The sequence below is a fragment of the Orycteropus afer genome, unplaced genomic scaffold (assembly GCF_000298275.1).
Source record: "Orycteropus afer afer isolate SDZICR_OR568_19922 unplaced genomic scaffold, OryAfe1.0 scaffold00041, whole genome shotgun sequence".
NCBI classification, from domain to species: Eukaryota; Metazoa; Chordata; class Mammalia; order Tubulidentata; family Orycteropodidae; genus Orycteropus; species Orycteropus afer.
The window spans coordinates 677,332-697,496 of record NW_006921628.1 but is presented as its reverse complement, the minus strand read 5'-3'; the positions used below and the strand labels follow the sequence as shown (position 1 = coordinate 697,496).

Sequence of the window (20,165 nt, the reverse complement as noted above, 5' to 3'; positions counted from 1 at the left end):
TCAGCAGTTGTGGCAGGCTTGTGACCTTTTCCCTGCTGACACATGCTGCTTGATGTGGAGAAGTTCTTTGCAGAAAGCAGTGGCCTCCTTCATGAGGTGGTACTTGGGGCAGACGTTGAGAGCACTGTAATCTTCAGTATCAGCCTCTCTAAAATAGACCACTATGTATTTGTGCAGACAAATCTGGCTTGTTAAATCACTGCAGAAGATGTTGAAGGCTAGGGGGAACAAGTCTTGGGAGTTCTCACTGGCACTGCCCTCATTCTTGCCACAAGTAGCATCACACACGGTGTTGACATCATTGGAAAGAAGGAAGATTATTCTATCTGCTGCTTTCTTCTGAGTGGTAAGCCACTGCACTGGGCCCATCTCAGCTATTTTCTTTTTCTGCCACTTTTCTAGGATGACCTCACTTCTGCAGTGGCTCTCAAGAAATTCAGTGAAGTAACAGACTGTGTGTTGGAAACATATTTCAGATGGGTAAACTACAAGAACCTTAATGGGAGGCAGTATCGTGGTTGCAGGGAAGGATGTTGTCTTGATCTTTTCTGTGAGGGACAAAAGCATTTTATCTGTGAATAGCAAGCATCAGGCTTTCATGCTAGTCCAACCTATCACTGATAAATGGTCCCTAACTAGAGACTGATGGCTGAGCACCAGGGACCTTGTTCCTGCTAAACAGGGAGGAAAATATCCTGGCTAGTGCTTTTGAATTCATCACCTGAAACACAGATGTTTTAAAAGATGTGTCCCTATCACTAAAGTAGTCCTCTCAACCATGCCACAGCTTTTCAAATAAATCTGTAGAAACTTTCATGTTTAAGATACTTTGTTTTAGGTGGGTTGGTTTTAACTTCAGTATTTTTAGTTTTATATGTAATTGGGGAAATCTGCACTTCATGACATGTTTTGACTCGGGTCAACTCACCTGTTTGTACCATCTTCTACCTGCAGGGGGTAGAGTTTCCTTATAGTTCAATAAAGTTGGATGGTACACATTTCAACCTCTGGTACTTAACTGTGAAGTTCTGCTCTATTGTCCTATAAAGCAGAAACTGAAACTACTGTAACTTATACAAGTCAGAGAGCTTCATTTAGATGGAACTACTCCTGAGAGAGAAGCTCCACATGGCTTTTTGGCTGAGAATGTTGGATTAATCGTGTTCTATCTACAACATCACAAATGACTCAAAAGGTAGATTCATATGTGCTTTTCTGTATGTGGAGAAGAGGAGAAGCAGATTTTTTTTTTAAATGAGTTTGCCTCTAGGTATATAACTATATAAATAATGATTTTTGTATTCATATATTCTATGTTTTAGTGTCCACAGGACTTTAGAGAGCATATGAACCCAAATTAATGTTTTTCTTAAGTATTAGAAGAACTACTTTTTAAAATAGGAAGTAGCATAGAATACCTATCATAGGTAAAATGCAATTCATCATTAGCAATTTTTTGCCCATTTCTGTACTTCTTGTAGATGCCTCACTGGTAAAAATGAGACAGGTGCTAGTCACCAGACCTTGAGGTTCTGATCCCTGATTGAAGTTGGTGTTCTTGGCAGATGTGACTCAGACATCATCACATAGTTTTATGGGGGAACTTTAAGGCATTAAATAAATGGAGTCTAACTCTGGGAAATGCCAAAATGCAACCACCTCTGGAGGAATAGCCTTTAAAACACTTGACACATTATTTCCTTAAAGTTTCTTTAAGAATTGAAGTATAACCCTACCATGCCTCTGCAGTAGGTAGATTCCGACCACCAGCACCCATGTGACCACCAGTAGAGCCATGAGGAGAGGCAGCCAGCCTCCCAACACTGTTCTGTCTGGGGAAAACAAAAGCTTATTTACCTCTAGAAAATGAAAAGCTAATTTATCTTCTACTTGAAAACTAAAGATTTCACTCTAGTATGTAGAAGCTTGATCTCTTTCAAAGCAGAGGTTAGTAGATCTCTAGGGGGTCTGCAGATAGTTGTTTTTCTATAAACTATCCAGATCCTTCATTAGATTCTTAAAAATCTCCAGGTAAGACCCTGGAGATTAAGAGACAGTTCTCTAAAATCATTTTGGTTTCTTACTCCACCCACATACACACAGGCATTTTCACTGTGGTAACCAGAGTTTGCATTCAGTTGTTTGTTCTTTGATGAATTAATGTTACTCTGGGTACAGTTACATACATAGTACATACAGTTGGCGTTTATTAAAGGCTGTCTTGTTGGGATTGACAAGTATGGGGCATACTGCTACTCCCTCACAAGAATGTCGATGATCAAGCAAGCTCACACACACAAACATGCTCAGGAAGCCATAGTCAGGATTGTTAACCCCTGGGTTTTTTTCAGTTTGTTTGGCTGATATATTTGAGAATAACACTTTCTAACTTTTGACCCATCCCTGAGCTAGTCTAGAGGTACTTCACCTGTCCATCTATAATGGAAGAACTAAAACATCTCAGTACAGAGACATTTGGCAGAACATGATGTTCTCAGGCACCATTGAGGTGTATCTATTTTTTTTTTTTTTTTAAATGTGATTTGGGCGGAAGTTTACAGAGCAAATTCATCTTCCATACAGCAGTTTCCACACATCTTGTCTCATGGCACTGACTGCAATATCCCACAGGGCAACAGCTCCCTCCCACTTCCTCTCCATAATTACCTTTTCCCTGTGTGCTTCCCTTTATGCATTCCTCTCCGTTGAGCTGTCTCCCTGTGCATACACAGTCCTTCTGTTCTCCCATGAGTGATCTCTCCAAGGAGTGTATCTACCTAATGTTAATGTTCAGCTCATATGCCTATCTTTTGTTTGGCTGGAAGCCACAGGAGTGAGTTCAATTCCAGACCCGAAGGGCAGCTAGGGGCCATAGTCTCAGGTTCTACCAGGCTCTATCAGACCAGCAAACCTGGTCCTCCCCCCCCCCCCCCCCTTTTTTTTTTTAATGATTTTGAATCAAGGTATATCTTTTTGATTCTTGATTTGTCATTCAAATGTTGGCTGTGTGACGACCACATCACATCATAATAACACCTAGGCCTAGGCCACAGACTGATAAGAGAAATTAAAATGCAGTGAACTGCATGTTCCTTTGTATACTCAGTCCTTTTTCCAGCAGATTCCATGGCACTTTGAACACCCATTTTGCACTGTTCCCCCATCCCCAATCTACTTGTGCATGTCCTGCCTTGTAAAGGGTCATGATCATTCAGATCATAGGCTCTTTGGGGTGGCAGTGACATCTTCCTCTGCACCCAGTTCAGCACACACAGCAGGAAGTCACAGACAACACAGCCCCTATTAGACTGAAAGGGGTGGCTGATGCTTGTTGGGTCCTTTGTGTCCTGAACCTCTTTTACATCCTGTGAAAGTGACTGGGTACTTACCATTATTATCCAGAGAGTTCTGAAGACGTTTCTTGGGGCAAAGCACAACAGTTCCTTTGTGTCGGATGCAGTCATGGCCACAAGTACGGAAATACGGAGCCAGCTGAAGAAAAAGAGGCTCAGTTCACACCATGCTTCAGAGCAAAATATCAACATCATTATTACTGCCATCAAAATTTGTCTTCTCTTTTTTTTCCTGGTTTCACCCCCACTGCTAACATTGTAACAGGACACATTTTTCCTTGCTCCCATTCTGTAACAAAACCCAAAAATCCAAACCATTGACCCAAGTCAAAACTCCTAGGTTCTGAACCTAAACTTTGTATGCTGTACTAATTAGTTGGCTTCCTTATCTAAAAGGATTGGGGCACTTCCTAATACATACACAAATATTTCCTGTAAAAAAGCAGAGCAGTAGAGTTCATTGTTGACTTAAGCCAGCTCTTTACAACATGCAGGTCTCCTGAGACTAGGAACATCTGTGCTTCCTCAGAAAAGGGGTGCAGTCTTATGCTAACAGGTTTCTGCACTCTCTAGTGTGTCTGAGCACAGCATTCATGTTCCAAGGAATGAAACAAAAAGGTCTGTACTACCTTGGGTGTGGCTGTGTCCTGGGGGGGACCTTCCATGTCTCCACATAATAAACTAAGAGCTGAAGGAGACCTGAGAGCATTTACTAGTCCAACTTTGTTGTCTGATGAAGTGAGTTGAGGCTGGAGAGGATAGGCAGTTGCTCTCCAGAGCTCAAAGACTGATCTGGAACCCAGAATTTCTGGTTTCAAATCCTTTGACCCTTAATTTTGCAGTTAAAACTGAGGCTTGGGACGGTAAAATGGCACTCTCAGAAATACTCTGAGCTCTGTGCCAAAAAATGGAAATTAAAGTACTTTGGGACATTAACAGTCAGCTTTCTGACTTCCTCACCATTGTGAAGACTGAGACAAAGGATTTCCCCATGAGTGTCACTGTGGGAATGCTGGCAGAAGAATATTAGAGAACTCGTCTTCAACTTTAAAAGGACTCATCAAAAGCAATTTATGGCAGAGTAGTCTTGCGCCCCTCCCCACCCCAAACAACCTTATTAAACTACCTGTACCACAGCACCTTCACTCTCCCCGGTGACTGGGATCACCACAGAAGTCCGGGTTAGTTTGTTCTGTGCAGGTTAGTGAGACACAGTAAAGGGTTATAAGCCATATGAAGCCATATGAGGGAATAGAGACTAAGACTGCCAGTGAAGAAGCCACTCTTCCCAAACCAACTTTTAATTCATTAGACTTTGTTTGAATAGGACTTATTTCATACTACTAAAACTGCTACCTTTGGTTGGTTTTAGATTCACAGTGACATTTCCAAAGTTGCCCACAGGGACTTAAAATTTGTTGACAGACAGCCCTCTGCTCTCTCAAGAGGATGTGAAGAAAATCTGTATTCCCTTGGAGGGTCCACATTCTTCAATAAGGTAAGGACAGCTGGATGTTGAAGGTGGGGGTGATGTGAAGGGAATGAGGGTGAAAAGGTACCTCCCACACAGTAGAAAATCCAAGAACAGCTTTATTTTGGATGAGAGCCAGGTATCTGTCTCCAAGGGGACTGGTGGTAAAATTTACTTCTACTGTCTTCTCGTTCTTCTTACAAGCAGTGATGTTTGGATCCCACAGACTTCCTGTGAGTGAAGAGAGAATTCCATAGATGAGCTGCTCTTTTTTAAATCATCAAAGGACTTTACAACAACAAATCTAAGTTCTCAGTCACACATCCAAGAGATAGGGACTTGACTACACAGTGTACTTTTTATCACTACCTCAGGAATCTCAAAGAGCCTGCTGTCCAAGAAAGTTGAGCCCCTATGTCATGGCTTTGCTAAAAGTAGCATCCTTGGGCTGAGGGTGGTAGGACCCACAGGTTATGTTCTACTAGTAACATCTGTGGTCAACATCTGTTTTAAGTTAAGGACTGACATCAGTACTTTCTCCTTTCCAGGCTGGGAAGGAGGAGTCATGGGTTAGGGAACATGACTAAGACCATAGAGCAACTGAATTTAGGTTCAGCACTATGACTTCTAGAACATTATGGGTTTCAGGAGCTTCATCCATCAGACCATTCTGCTGGCTTTACAGTATGAATAAGTGATTCCCTCATAGCTTAGGAGCTATCTGACAGGTTGACTCTGACAGAAAAAGTCAGTTGTTTCATTCAGGTGACTTGCAAATAAGGATTAAGTTAGTTTCCAGGAAGATGATAAATACACGAATTATTTTGCTTTCCTAGATCATTTCAGGCCCTAGTGCAGAACTGTCTCAAAGAGTTCAGGGCTAGAATTGATCAAAGGCCCTCAGACTTTCTCACACCTCCAGCATCCTTTCACAGCCCTATAGCTCTCTCAGTGGATGGGAGGCAGGAGTGGAAACACAGATCTCCAAGTCTGCCTTTCAACAGGAATGTGACAGGGTGGAAAGGGGGTGCCTGTGGGCTAGGTGCCTAAAAGATGGGTACTGATCCCCCTCAATACCTCTAGCCTCATTAGCATTCTAAGACTATTAACCTAACTCACTGCTATCGAGTCAGTTCCCACATAGTGATTCACATTGGGTTTCTGAGGCTATAAATCTTTACAGAAACACATCACCCAAATCCTTCCACAGAACAGCTGGTGGGTTTGAACTGCTGACCTGGTTAGCAGCCAAATGCCTTTTCCACTATACCACTAGAGCTGCTTTCTAAGACTTTATCACCTAGAAATGAACACAACTCATTGGAAATTAGACCCTTGGGACTCATTATCCTAAAGGGGCAGTTTCATGTGACCTTGATTCACTCTATCAGCCTACTAAGAATCTTTCCTTCCTCAGACAGGCTGCTCGATTCAGTGGGGAAGAGCGCTTGGTGGGGAGTAAGGTACCCAGCTGCTCCTGCCTTCCCTGTCTTAGTGCCTTGGGTAAGTAATTCCTCTCTCTGGACCTCTTTGTCTTCCTCTGTAATGTGATGGATTCAGCAGTACTGGCTCGAGTTATGGTTTCCTTCTAATAACAAAAGCAAACATTGTGTTTACTCACCTTCCTCAATACACTTTTTTTTGTATTTCATTATGTGGTCTAGGCAGCCTGGAAATTTGAATGAAAGTTTTTACATTTTACAAACGGATGTCTGCTCCACCTCCACACTTTGGCAACAAGTGCACATGTATGCTTACTACATCTGCAACAAATTGGCAGGACATTCCACATGTGAGGTAAGATAGCAAATTTAAATGGGACACCAACATTTTACTATCAAACAGAAGATTACCTGTCCACGAAGTGATAACCAGAGTCTAAATTAATTCAACCTTTGTCCAAACAGTTCCTGTGATGCCCAAGTGAAGACTTGGGAGACTGACTGTGGTAGTGGTGGTGTGCTATTGTGTTGTCTCTGACCGACAGCGACCTCTCCTTGGGTTTCCAAGGCAAGACTGACTAGAAACCACAAAAACAAAACAAAACAAAAAACCAAACTCACTGCCATCAAGTCAAATCCAACTCATAGCAACCGCTCCTTGGGTTTCTGAGGCAGTATCTCTATGGAAGCGGATTGGCCAGTTTTCCTTCCAAGGAGTGGCTGGTGGGTTTGAACTGCCAGCCTTCTGGTTAGCAGTCAAATGCCTTAGGCACTATGCCACATCCTTTGAAAGTGGGGTTTGGTAATATAATCAGATACTTGCCCCTTCTAGAGGCAGCGCTTAACCCTCTACCAACCACCCCCCTCATCCAGGGTAGAGTAGACTTAGGAACTTGTTTCCAAAGAACAGAGTTGGCAAAGGACACATGGTAACTTTATAGGGGAGAAACCTGTAAGCACGGTCTCACTCAAGCAGTGAAGGTCATATCACCAGTGATGTCATGTGGATAGCATGTGCCTCCTGATAAGGTGTGATAGAAGGGCACTTCACCTCTATAGTATTCTTACTCAAAACCCACAACCCCAGTGTAATCATGAGACAAACAGCATACAAACCCAGGTTGGGGGACATTCTATAGGATGGCTGACCTGTAGGCAAAATCATGAAAAACCAGGAAAGACAGAGGAAGTGCTACGGGAGAGATTAAGGAGAAACAACCACATGCAAAGTAGTTCCTTGGAGTGGATCCTGGAACAGAAAAGGCATTAATGGGTGTTCTGGTTTCCTAGTGCCGCTCTGACAAGAATATACCACAAATGGGATGGCTTGAACAAACAGGAGATTATTCTTTATAGTTTGGGAGGCTAGAAGTCCATGTTCAAAGTGCTAGGTTTTAGGGGCTGTGTGAAAGCCCCGTGAGCTTGGGCTTCAGCTCTGCCTCTTGCTCCTGGCCCACTGAAGCTAGAGGCATCTCTTCACTCCGGCAGCTACTTGGCTGCTGAGGCTAACAAGCCCAAGGTCAACAAATAAAATGGCACAGTCCCGATGTTACCAAACCACACAGCAGGCCATTAACTTAAGTCCATTGAAAGTCCCAAAGTCAGCAGAGCATGGCAGGCTGCTGAACAATGACATGGCTACATACAGGGTTCAAGCATGCCATAAACAAGAGACCATTCCCAAAGCTGTTTCTCACATATGGGAAGCAGATCACATACCTAAGTCCCATCATGGAGTTGATTGCCAGTCTCATAATAGGGAATAACTACCACCACCTGCCCAGCTACTCAGCTAGGCCCAATCAAGTTGACATACAGTTTGACTACCACAATGGGAGAACAGATAAAATCTAAATAAAGTCTGGATTAATTAATAAATTAAAGTAATATACTAATGCAGGCTCAGTACTAGTGAAGTACAATGTTAATAGGAGAAACTGGGTGAGAACTATATGGGAACTCTCTGTATTGCCTTAGCAACTTTTCTGTAAATCTAAAATTATTCCAAAATAAAAAGTTTATTGAAAAAAAAAAAAAAGGTTTATTGTCATTAAAAAAAATGAAAAAAGCTGGAAACTATTGTATAGTAAGTTGTATGGCACCAAGAATACTCTGAGTCATAATCTCAAAGAACAATAACAAGGTGGCAGCTGCCCCATTTGGCTTTGATGCTTTGCCTGAGAGAGAGAAGAGGGACTGGGGGCCCTTCACTCTCATTATCCTGCCACATTCTCACAGAAGCCCTGTGACACTGCAGGTGTGATGGTAACAAACTGGTCCTGTATCTTAGAGCAGGTGAAAAATCCCAGCATTCAATTCAGTCCCACCCTGCCTCTCACAGACAGCTCAGGGGAAGAAACCACAGATATTCAGAGATCCAGCCACACGCTGTTGTTAAACATTGCCTGCTGGAGAGCTGAGCCTGGAACATACTTTTTGGATGAATGGCATGAAGAGTAGCTGAAGTGCATTGATCGGGAAGGACTTCAGTTTGAATACCAGCTTCACTTCTACTATGTGTGAACCCAGGGCAAAAGATTTAACCTCATATTGTCTTCATCTGTAAAAGGGGGCTTTCCCAAACTTGAGGTGGTTGGGAGACTTAACCAAGATGATGCACAGCAGTGCCTAGAACACAGAAACAGAGAGCGGGCTTTTTCCTGTATCTTCCATGACTTTGTCCTAACCTCTACTCTGTGAGTGAGGTACAGGGGTCCTATCATGTCTATATTACAGATGAGGAAGCTAAGCATGGCAAGGCCAAACACAGTGTCCAGGGCTTCTGGTGCTCTGCACCTAACCACATATCAAGTAGTTGCCAAGACAGAGAATAACAAGAGTGAGGAAGTTTACCTGGTGAGGTGAAATTCGCAGACAAGGAAGGACCATCTTCATTCATGTTTGCAGTTGGGATATTATAGGCCCCAATGAAATAGACTGTGCTCAGCTCTACAGGAAAGCCTATGTAGAAAAACTTCCACTGAAAGGCAAAGCAAGGGACCCTGAATTTCTGCAACTGTGCAGTGTAGCAACAAAACCTTTGTGTGTTGCCCTTTTCATTTACACTTGTATTCTTTAAACTACTGCTGTAACTTGTTGTGTTTGATTGGGGAATGGATTCCATACAATTTGCCAATGAAACTCCCAGAATCTGATGAGTATAAAATTTTAGACCCAATTTATAATTTAAATCCAAATCTCACTTTATTGTTGGGGAAACAGGCCCAGGATGCTGACTTGCCCAAGGCACATAGCAGAGAAGTAGCAAACTGGGATTTGAACCCAAGCATCCTGGTCCAAGCTCTGTGTAGTAGTTGTTCCCCTGCTTGTTCATGCAGGACATCACCCATGCTCTCCAGTCAAAGGGCATGGGTCTCAATGGCATCTAGCTGATTGCCTGAAAGTGCTTACCCTGCGGCCTGAAGGTCTGGTCTGATGCTGGAAGGCCTCAGTGTAATTGCACCTCACACAGCTATAGGACTGGAAGTTGCTTTTGCTGGTCACACAAATCTTGGTGGCCTTCAACAAGCGGATGCTGGCTGAAAAGTTAGGCAAGAGGGGTGTGGTTAACTTAGTATTTACTATGTGGCAGACATGATGCTACACACTACATGCCTCATCCTAGATCATATATTCACAGCAGTCCTAAATGGTAGGTGCTATTATTGTTCCCAGTTTACATATAGGGAAAATGATGCTTGGGCAGTTCCAGGGAGCTTTGCCAAAGTCTACAAAGCTCATCAGTGGCAGTGTAAGGATGCAAATCCAAAGCACAAGCTCTTTCCTTACCACAGATGTGCCTGGATTTCGGAGATATCTGCAGAGGAGACTCTAGCTCTGCAGTGTTCTGGTCTCTTTTAAGAGGAACAGGCCATGGGAAACTCCACAAAGACCCTCCCACATGTCCTCACAGATCATGCAGTTCTGACTACACCTTTGCTGACCCTTCTTCCTGGAATGCCCTTTGCTCCCTTTCCCTACCTCTCAAAGGCTTATTCCAAGACCCATGCAGAACTGTTTCATCAAAATAAATCACAAGTTGCCACGCAGGATAATCCTGGGGAAATGCCAAGACTTTTGACATCCTCCAAGAAGTGGGAAAGTAACCTGCTACCTGAGCTTTTCTTAGCTTGGGGGAAATCATCTCTGGTCGCATGCTTTTCTCATCCGTGAAATGTAACGTACATGTAGGAAAGTACACAGATGTTAAGTGTACCACTAGATGAATTTTCACACTCATGTAACCAGTAGCAAGGTTAAGAAACAGCATTCCAACAACCCAAGGATCCTCTTTCATGCTTGCTTTTAGCTCCTCCACCTCCTCCACAACCAAGAATAATCACTCTCCTGACTTGTAATTGCTTAAATTTAGCTGTTTATGCACTTTTTTGTAAATGGAACCATCCAGTATATACGACTGCAAGTATATATGTAAATGTGTATACAAGAATTCTTGAATCTGGCCTCTTTGTGAGATTGATCCATGTTGTTGTGTATAGTTATGGGTTGTTTATGCTCACTGCTGTATGAGATTCCATTTTATGATTCTGTTCTGCTGCTGGATGTTTGAGTGCTTTCCAATTTTCAACTACTATGAATAGTGTATTGTGAACATTCTAGTATGTGGCTTTTAGTGCATGTATGCAAGTTTAAAGAGGTCTAGTGGCACAGTGGTTAAAACATTTGGCTGCTAAGTAAAAGGTCAGAGATTTGAACCCACCAGCTGCTCTGCAGGAGAAAGATGAGGCAGTCAGCTTCCATAAAGATTTACAGCTTTGGAAACCCTATGAGTGGGGTAGTTCTACTTTACCCTAATGGGTTGCTTTGAGTCGGAATCAACTTGATAGCATTGTTTTTTTGTTCTTTTTTTAAAGTATGTATTTCTCTGGTATAGCAAGGATTGTGAGGCTGGCGCAGGACCTGGCAGTGTTTCATTCTGCTGTGCACAGTGTCACTGTGATTCGGAGACGACTCGACAGCACCTAACATAATAACAAGAACAACATGTATTTCTCTTGAGTATGTGCCTAGGAAGAAGCTCTGGTGGCACAAAAGGTTAAGCACTCAGCTGCTAACCAAAAGGTTGGCAGCTAGAGCCCACCCAGCAGCTCCATGGAAGAAAAGCCTGGCAGTCTGCTTCCATAAAGATGACAGCTGAGAAGCCCCAAGAGGCAGTCTACTGTGTCACATGGAGTCACTCTGAGTCAGAATGCACTCAGTGGCACCCAACAAAAATAGACGCCTAGGAACAGGATTAATGGGCCCTGCAGTCTGCGCATGCTCTGCTTCAGGAGACGCTTTAGGCCTGATCTTTGATGCAAACTTACCATCTGCTCGGAGTATCCAACTTATGTTCATCAAAAGGGAATACTCCTGTGGTTCAACAGTGATTTTAACAGGTTCCACTCGGAGGTCCCGTAAGTCTCCAGGGGTCAGAGCGTGTTGAACCTTCCACTCTGGAGATGGCCCTGGGAAAAGGTGAGACCCCGCGCCCTGTGACACTTCCCTTCCAGGCCCGGTTAATGCCATCTCCTCCAAGTGACCGGTCCCATCAATCACCATTCATAATGCATTGCCCTTCCTTCTTCCTGAGAAGGCAGGCCAGAAATTTCTCGGTGCTGGCAGCTGAGGTGATTGCTGACCTCAGAGAAATACAACCTCTTGGCCCTGACCTACAGCACACTTGGGATCATTCTAAGTTTGTGTGCGTGTGTGTATGTGTGTATATGTATATATGTGCCATTTCTCCTCCAGCTCAACTTCCCCATTCACATTTCATAGGCAGAAACCTACCCACTCTTCAAACACTACACTACTGTCTCAACACCGTGTCTTCTATAATCTTTTATTCCTGTTCCCAGTTCTAAGTGTCCATCCCTCCCACAACACATGCTCTCCCTCTGCAGTGTGGCAGGTATCACTCTCCACCTTGCATGACGATTCCCTCTCTTCCTGCCAGAAGCCAGCCCATCTGAATCACTTCTGTATTCCCCGGGGATTCTGCCTTGGGTAGAGAGAGGCTTCATCCATAGCAGCTAACAGAGCTGTTGTTCACCCTATGCCTGGGTGCCAAGGAGCTATTATTGCCTGGATTTGGGCTCCCTAAAAGCCCAACTATACTTTCAGTGTAAAACCCCAAAACCTGTTCCCTAATGTACCTACCATTTTCAGAGCCACACTGGATAGTCTGCAAGAGAGAGAAGAAAAAAAAGCCGAGGGTCATACTAAATGCTAACAAATGACAAGCTTCTTTTGATAAATTAGACAAAACATCTTTTTTCCTTAAATATGTCCACAAGTGACAAACTTCCAAAGAAAAGATGAGCTGATTCCATATCATTGTTTGGAATAAACTGTGAATGAGCTTTCTCATGGTAGGCCAACTATGAAGCACCACAGATTAAACTATCAGCACACCTGTCCCTGAAGCCTGCTATCCACCTTAATGACCAGAGGTAGATCCCAACGCCTCTGGCCCTCAGCCTTCCCCACTACAAGCAGATGACTCTCGACCATCATGAAAGCCCCTTTACACCCTTAATTTTTACTCTAGGTTTTCAGGACAGTCTGGCATATTAACTGAGTTTTCTCAGGTTAAAGGTTGGCAATGCTAAACTCAGGAGATTAACAGAAGAAATCTAAAAATGCAGCCCATGGAGCCTCCCTGGGTTCTTTAAAGTACTTCTCTTCTGATACAAAAGGACTTGCCCTAGGTATTTAGAAAATCACATGCAGTTGTGATTTCATCAGGTTCCGTTTTTAAAAAGCTTTCAAAAAATTAAATACCTGTATCCAAGAAAGGCCACTACTAAAATCATTTGGAGTTGACTACTCATACCTTTTTGTAAGAAAAACTAAATAGTGCTTTGGCTTTGGAATAAAATACCAAACCTAAAAGGTATGACTTTAGGCAGCAGTAAGTTCCAATGACAACACTCATTGTGGTAAATCCACCAGTCTGCGACCTGCCCCCTCTCCGCCTCCACTTTTTTTTTTTTTCTAAATGCTTTGCAAGATAAATAGGACAAACTTTTGATGGTTTGAATAAGCTGGATTTGGGAGACATCACCAGTCACTCACCTTTGTTTTTTAAAGCTGAATTCGAGGGATATCAGTTTTTTTTTTTTCTTGTTAAAGAGCCGATGGAGGAAGATTTAACAAGCACCAAAGTAACAGTTCTGAACTTTGCAGAACTCGCACTGTTGGCCTTATAGCAATGAAGGCAAAGGTAGTGGTATCTTTGTCTGGTGGAAAAGGCCAAAGGGGCTTCCAAACTGAGACAGGGTACAGGAAGCTGAAGCTCTTGGGGTAAGGGAATGGGATTTGTCTTTCTACAACCATCAACAAGTACCATCATGCTTTTATGCTCTGTGTTATGCTAAGAGAGCAGAAGTATAATTTCGATTGCTGTTTTGGGGACGAGCGTTTTGGTTTTTAGACCCAGAAGGTTTCCTAAACACTTCAAGGCACTGGAAAAGAATGGAAACCTGCCCGCGTGTTCACAAATCAACGTGGCAGAAAGGGTGGGTGGTATCGGAGCGGCAGTTCTTGTGTCCCATTGGTGAAAAGACCCAAGTAACGATATTGAGCACGGACTACGGGCCAGGCTTTGTGCGCCGCGTTGCCTACACGGTGGTCGTTCCGCAGGAGACCCTGATGAATTAGATATTACCCCTCTTACAGATGAGAACACTGAGGCTAGGTGAATATACATGACTGAATCAAAAAGCACACATTGTAACCTAAGCCCAAGTCTGTCCGATTCCTTGCCCCTGACTCAAGGTGCCTCATGGCCTAAACCCGGTGGGCTGTGAGGAGCCGCCCGACACAGATCTCTGAAGCCCAGTGAGGCTGCACCGAGGGTGTAAGACCTTCCTCCTCCAGATGGCCTCCACAAACTCCTTGGAGCAAAGTGGGCGGGCGGGTCCGGCGCACTCAGGTCCGACGCAAGGGACCGGAACGTCGGAAAGGGGTGCCGAGGGGGCTTACCGGCTCCGGGTACGCAGCGTTCCAGCACAGCGCGGCCAGGCTTAGTAGCGCGAGCGACATCGCAGGGTCACAATCCGCTACTGCTCGGAGCTGCAATCCGCAACCCGCAGCGCTCTTATCCCGGCCCCCCGGACCAACCCCTCCGGGCTCCGCCTCCCACGGCGCCGCCGGGCCCCGCGCCCCCTCCCGGGTGGGGTGGGAGTTGCAGCCCTCCAGCCTGCTGGAACGCCGAGGGATGGGCGAGTCCGAGCGACTCCTGGCCCTTCGTGAACAGAGCACGTGTGTACAGAGCCCCAGGTGCGCCTTTTGCGCCCACGCCGCCGGGCCCCGCGCACGTGGTCCTGCCCCGCCCCAAGCCCGGGCCAGTCAGGTGTTCCGTTCCCAGCCTCAGGAGAGACCCAGGGTCAAAGGCCTGTGGGTCTTCTCCAGCCCGCGGAGAGAGCGGTACGCTGGCGCCGCCAGTTAAAAGTGCAACGGGGCAGGGCCGGCCGCTGCCTCCTGGCGCTCCTCCTCCTCACCAGCTTGACGCTCCAGGCACTCGGGCCGAGCTCCGAGGTGAGTAACCGGGAACGCGCCAGACCTCCCGCCCTAACCGTCCCGCAGTGACACCGCCCCAACCCCCCACAGCTCGAGGGCCGCAGACGCGGAACCTGGCCGGCTGTAGGCAGAACATTTGGTGGGTCCGGAGGACCTTGGCCTGTTCTAAAACTGGGGCCCCGCTTTACTCAGTGACCAAGCCCACGGAAACCAAAAGCCATGGGACGGGATCAGTTGAAACTTAAGTTCTTCGAGGGAATTAATTCGTTGCAGGAGCTAAGTTATATATTATTACAGTAATAGAAGTTCCTCGAAAACCCAAGGAGGGGTCGCTATGAGTCGGGGCCTACTCGATGGCACATAACAACAACAACAACTTCACCCCCGGGTGTACTGGTAAATGCAGTTTCCACAAAATGAAGTCTGACTGGTAAAGCTTTGGGCTCCGAAGGCGGAAACCTGGGCGCTGTCCGTTTGGAGCTGTGGTTCTCAAGTTTCACTGTGCCCAGGTCTGCTGCCAGAAATACAAATTCTGGGTCCACTCCGTGCGGGTGGTCCAGAGACTACCCTGAGAGGGGCGGTTTGGAAATTAAAAACGGTTTGGAGATTAAAAAACCAGGTGGGCTAAGAGTGGAGTCACAGAGCCCCCTCGATTAGCAAACGACAGGTCTCAAACTTGTAGCCTGGGGTAGCTCCATTCTACAGATGTGAAGAACCAGGCCTAACGAGGGATGGAGCGTGGGACTCACGGATTGAGTTGTCAGCTCTGGAGAGAATGTCCTGAATCCAGCAGGCTGTGTTTTCTGAGGCCCTACTATGTGAGCATGGACTAGTGCCAGTTCTCAGGTTCAAGGCCGGCAGAGAGCTCTGGCTCATATATTGGGGTTGCAGGTGGCGTTTCCAGAGGATTGGTCTGCTTTCTGACCAAGGTTTCTGGTTTCTGACTCAGGTGAGGTTGTCGCCACTCACTACTTCCTGCCTGTGACTAGGCCTCTTTGAGTCTCTTGTGCAACCTCTCTGAGTTGCTTTTGGGTCTTGTGGTCTCAGAGGTCAGTTTTGGCTCTAAAAACATGATGTTCTTAGCAAGCAACTTTTGGGTGCTGGGCTTCCTGCCAGGTACTGGGGGTGCAAAGGTGAATGATATAAGGGTGTGCTCTTGGACTTAGGATCGGTGCAGAGAGATGTCCAGGGCCATGTGCTTTGTCGAGGAAGGACAGACGGAAATAGCCTTGTCTGCCAGCTTGAAATTGTGACCTTTGTCCTGTGATACTGAGGAACCACAGGAGGGGTTTAAGCCCTAGTCAGTTTTCAGTTTTAGAAGAGCAGCATGGGTGGGTGTGCAGGGGTGAGGGGTGGTAGTAGTCCCTCTGAGACCAGTAAGGAGGCAGCTATAATCAAAGTGCATTTATTCCATAAATGTCTGAGCCCCTGCCATGTGTTATGCTCTGAGCTGGTGCTGGTTTTAAAGGCAGGTGCCAAAACAGGCCCTGATCTGGTGAGCTTGGAACTATTCAGTGTGAGACAGAGCTTTGGGGTAACCAGGGACCCAGAGGTTAGGCCTAGAGATGAGGCTTATGAGTCAACCATTTATAACCAAAACCAAACCACACCAAACCAAAGTCAGTTGCCATGGAATGGATTTCAATTAATGGCAACCCCATGTGTGTCAGAACTATGCTCCACAGAGTTTTTTTCTGTGACTGATTTTTTTTTCTGTGGTACCTCTGAGTAGATGAACCTCCAACCTTTTGGTTAGCAGTCAAGGTCATAACCATTTGCACCACCCAGGTCTCCCAGCCATTTATGGAGATGAATTAAATCCTCATGTTGGTGGAGAGAAGAGGTCAGGGCCCTGGGGAAGGAGAGCTTCTTGGAGGTGTTGATTAGGAGGGCTGCTCTAGGAAAACCTAGGGGTGAGGACACAGCCTGTGGGGTCAAACAGGACTGACCAGGGGTGGCTTGGCCTGAGGCAGGTCCCTGGATCTGGTAAATGGCAGTTAGGGGTGACCATGGCAAGAGGGGACAAGATGGGCATGTGAGGAAGTGAGCTCAGAGATGGGAGTACGGGGTTCTTTAAGAAAGACAGAGATTGAGATTCCTTCTCCAGTAGAAGCAGCTAGTGGGTAGAGGAGAGAGGAAGGGTGAGACAAGGGTAGTACAGAGGTAGCTCAGCATGTGGCTGGAAAGAGCAGAAAGCTTTGGGGGGACCTGTGCCGGGGGCACTGTGCATCAAGTCAGGAATAGCCTTAGTGGGTCCCCGCCACTCTAATTCCACGTTTGGGGGTGTACATGCACAGAAGTGACACCATCTGGCCCTCTGGGGCTTCGGGGATAGGAGTACTGCCCACAGCTAGCTATGCAGACAGAACTGTGGGATGGGAGCCAGGGGAGAGGGTATGAGGTGGGCCCTGCAGACCCGGCTCCTGATCTCAATAGGCCAATGAGGTGTGCCTGTCTCCTCAGGGGTTTTTCTCCTAGCTCATAACGTCCTTTTAACAAGTGTTCCTTATTGGATTAAACATGGAATGTCCATGGTAGTCTGCTGGAAGGGACATGATTTGCTTGAATTCCTAAACTCAGTAACTTTGTGGCTTTAGAAACAGGAGGCAGGGCCACTGTGGACCAGAGGTCTCAGATTCGTTCTTCTGTGACTTTGAAGAAGTCACTCCCTTCTCAGAGCCTCAGTTTCCTTTTCTGTAAATGGGGTTGGTGAAACAGGGTACTGATAGATAGCTATATGAGGTGACTTGAGACCATGTGGGAAGCAGCCTTTGGGTTTACTCTGACCTCTTCCCTTCAGTCATGATTCTGCAAGATCTTTTTTTTTTTTTTTTTTTGGCAAGATCTGGGCTTTTGAAAGAGGTGCCCCATGCAGCAGGCTTTCATATCCAGGATGCCGAGTAGGTGCTTGTTAAGTGTTCGAGTGAGTAAGGAATGAATGAAGGAATGTATCCTTCCTCTCCAAGGCTGGCTTCTAAGCCAACCCACTTTCGAGAGCTGCTTTGGGTCTTCTTCCTTGGAGCAGAGGGCAGCAGACAGGGCCTCTGCTGGAGCCTGGAGGGCTTCTCTGTCTAGTAACTGAGACCTCTGACCCCAGACTCCCTGGGATAGGCTCTGTGGTGCTGCTGGGGATTGTGATGCCTGGGTTCTAGAATGCCACTCACTCACCAGCTGATGCCCTTGGGTGACTCTCCTGGCTTCTTGGAGCCTCAGTTTCTCCATTTGTATCTGCTTGTCAGGTCTGTTGGGAGACTCAGAAAAGAGTCCACTCCTTCCAGTAAACTAAGGTGAAGGATGTAAACATGTTTTATAAATTTAGTGGGGTAGGGCGAGGGGGGGGGGAGTAGGCAGTACAATAATAAACCCAACAAATTAATATTATCTCTGTGACCTGAGAGTAAAGCCCAACCCCAGGTTCTGTTTGTTCAGACCTATGTCTCTCTGCCTCATCCAACCTGGTGAGAGAACAAGGTAATCAAGATTGTTGACCTGTCCTGGGCAAAGCCCAGGCTCTGCCCACACAAGTGGAATTTTCCACTTCATTCCTCTTGTAAATATTAGTTGAAGCTCTGGCCAGTCAACAGTGGATTCATTGTTTCATGAACAGCAAACCGTTGCTGGCTGTCTCCCAGAGTCCCTCTCCTCCCCTGGCCTCCAAGTTCTGCTTCAGCTTGGCCAGGCCTGGCAGAGTGTTAACTGTAATGCCAACTCTGAGCCAGAGATCCTGAAGCCACGTTGAGGGCGGGGCTTATGTCCCACTGTCCCAGCAGGCCCACAACTCTGCCAGCATTTACTCTGTGCCATTGAGCAGGGGCTGGCCCAGGAAAGCCCACAAAACATGAGCTATGGTGTTCACCTGGCAGTGAACTTCTTCCAGTACTTCTTCCAGTTCCTAGGACAGAAACTTGTGAGGTGATAACCCCCGTGACTTGTCTGTAGCTCTAGTCTCTTTCCCTACTCATTGCCCTGGACTTTGCTGTTGACTTTCATGTGTGTTGTCACATTGAGGCCTTATAGAACATCTGGATTGCAGAGAAGTCAGGTGTTGCTGCTGTGCTGGCAAAGCCTCGTCCGCAGATGCGGCTGATAGAATTAGCCTCATAGGATTGTTAGGTGGATTACTTGAAATTTCAGGGGCAAAGCAATTAGCACAGGGTGGGCACATGTAGTAGGACATTGCAATGGGTTGGTGATATAGTATTTTGGTCCATGATATTTTAATTGTTGTTGTTGTTGTTATTTGCCATCGAATTGGCCCCGACTCATAGTGACCCCTCCTTGGGTTTCCGAGGCAATATCACTACGGAAGTAGGATTGCCCAACCTTCCTTCCGAGGAGTGGCTGGTGGGTTTGAACCGTCAGCCTCCTGGTTAGCAGTCAAGTGCCTTAGGCACTATGCTACCAGAGCTCCTGATATTTTAATTAGTCTGTTGTTAATAATAAGGAGCTCTGGTGGTACAGTGGTAAAAGCATTTGGCTGCTAAGCAGAAGGTCAATGGTTCAAATCCGCTGGCCTTTCCAGGGAAGAATGATGAGGTCGTCTGCTTCTGTAAAGATTTATAGCCTTGAAAACCCAGTGGGTTCACTATGAGTCAGAATCGATTTGATGGCAGTGAGTTTAGTTTTATTGGTTAAGTTGTTACTAATATTATTGGTAGTAGTTGCAGCGTTACAATTTATGAGTGAGGAAGCTATGAGGCCATGCAGGGAATGAATTGGGCATTGATTGCGCTCAGGCCAGGCTATGACAATCATTGCATGCTTTTGGCTTTATATTTTTAATTCTCTAAAGTCTGTTTATAGCTGTTTTTTCCCTTTGCCTTCATAGCATACCTATGAAATGAGCATTTGTGTCTCCATTTTACTGATGAGGGATCTGAGGCCCAGAGGTGCTGACTGACTGACCGTGCGTCACAGCATGGGTGGTGACAGAGTTGGGACCTCACTCAAGGATCTTAGCCACTGGCTTCTTTCCCTTCATTTTTTTTTTTTTTTTAAAAAACATGGACCCCCCAATATATAGAATAGATAACAATATTGCATATTAGTGTGTTTATCTTATAAGGTCATATTTGCAAATTTTTTTGTATGAGAACAGTGATCCTGTTTTCCTGAACCACGGGTGTTGCTTGATGTCTGACACTAGCCCCAGCTCCTCATTTATTTCTGCAGTTTTAAGTGATTGAGGAACTGCTATTTCACACAAAGGTGCAGTTTTTCAAATGTTTCATGTTACTGTCTTAGGACCTTCTATAGTTAAGGTTTGAAGTTTCCAGAAGTTTGAAACGGAAATAGAAGTGGGCATGTGTGTAAAAGAACTAGCTAACTCACATCTTATCACAGCTCCAACCAAACCAAACTCACTGCCACCGA

At 45.7% G+C, this 20,165-nt stretch overlaps 1 protein-coding gene across 1 annotated transcript; it reads right to left on the bottom strand.

Annotated features, from left to right (window-relative positions):
- IL17RB (interleukin 17 receptor B) lies at positions 1 to 14,315 on the bottom strand. Its single transcript, XM_007937245.1, has 11 exons — positions 14,256 to 14,315; positions 12,429 to 12,453; positions 11,594 to 11,734; positions 9,678 to 9,805; positions 9,120 to 9,246; positions 6,446 to 6,493; positions 4,913 to 5,055; positions 4,480 to 4,545; positions 3,390 to 3,492; positions 1,737 to 1,832; positions 1 to 548 (listed from the first exon to the last, which is right to left on the bottom strand). Exons 1-11 carry the CDS (start codon positions 14,313 to 14,315, stop codon positions 1 to 3), a joined length of 1,485 nt encoding a protein of 494 aa, XP_007935436.1.
- Between the last annotated feature and the right edge of the window lie 5,850 nt (positions 14,316 to 20,165).

What these genes read in the sequence shown, in the direction of transcription:
- IL17RB (XM_007937245.1), bottom strand. Translation starts at nt 14,315, where the DNA reads ATGTCGCTCGCGCTACTAAGCCTGGCCGCGCTGTGCTGGAACGCTGCG. An exon ending in TTGGATACTCCGAGCAGATG is followed by an intron (nt 9,806 to 11,593) that starts GTAAGTTTGCAT and finishes CTAACTTTTCAG; the next exon opens with CCAGCATCCGCTTGTTGAAG. An exon ending in TGCGAATTTCACCTCACCAG is followed by an intron (nt 6,494 to 9,119) that starts GTAAACTTCCTC and finishes TCAAATTTCCAG; the next exon opens with GCTGCCTAGACCACATAATG.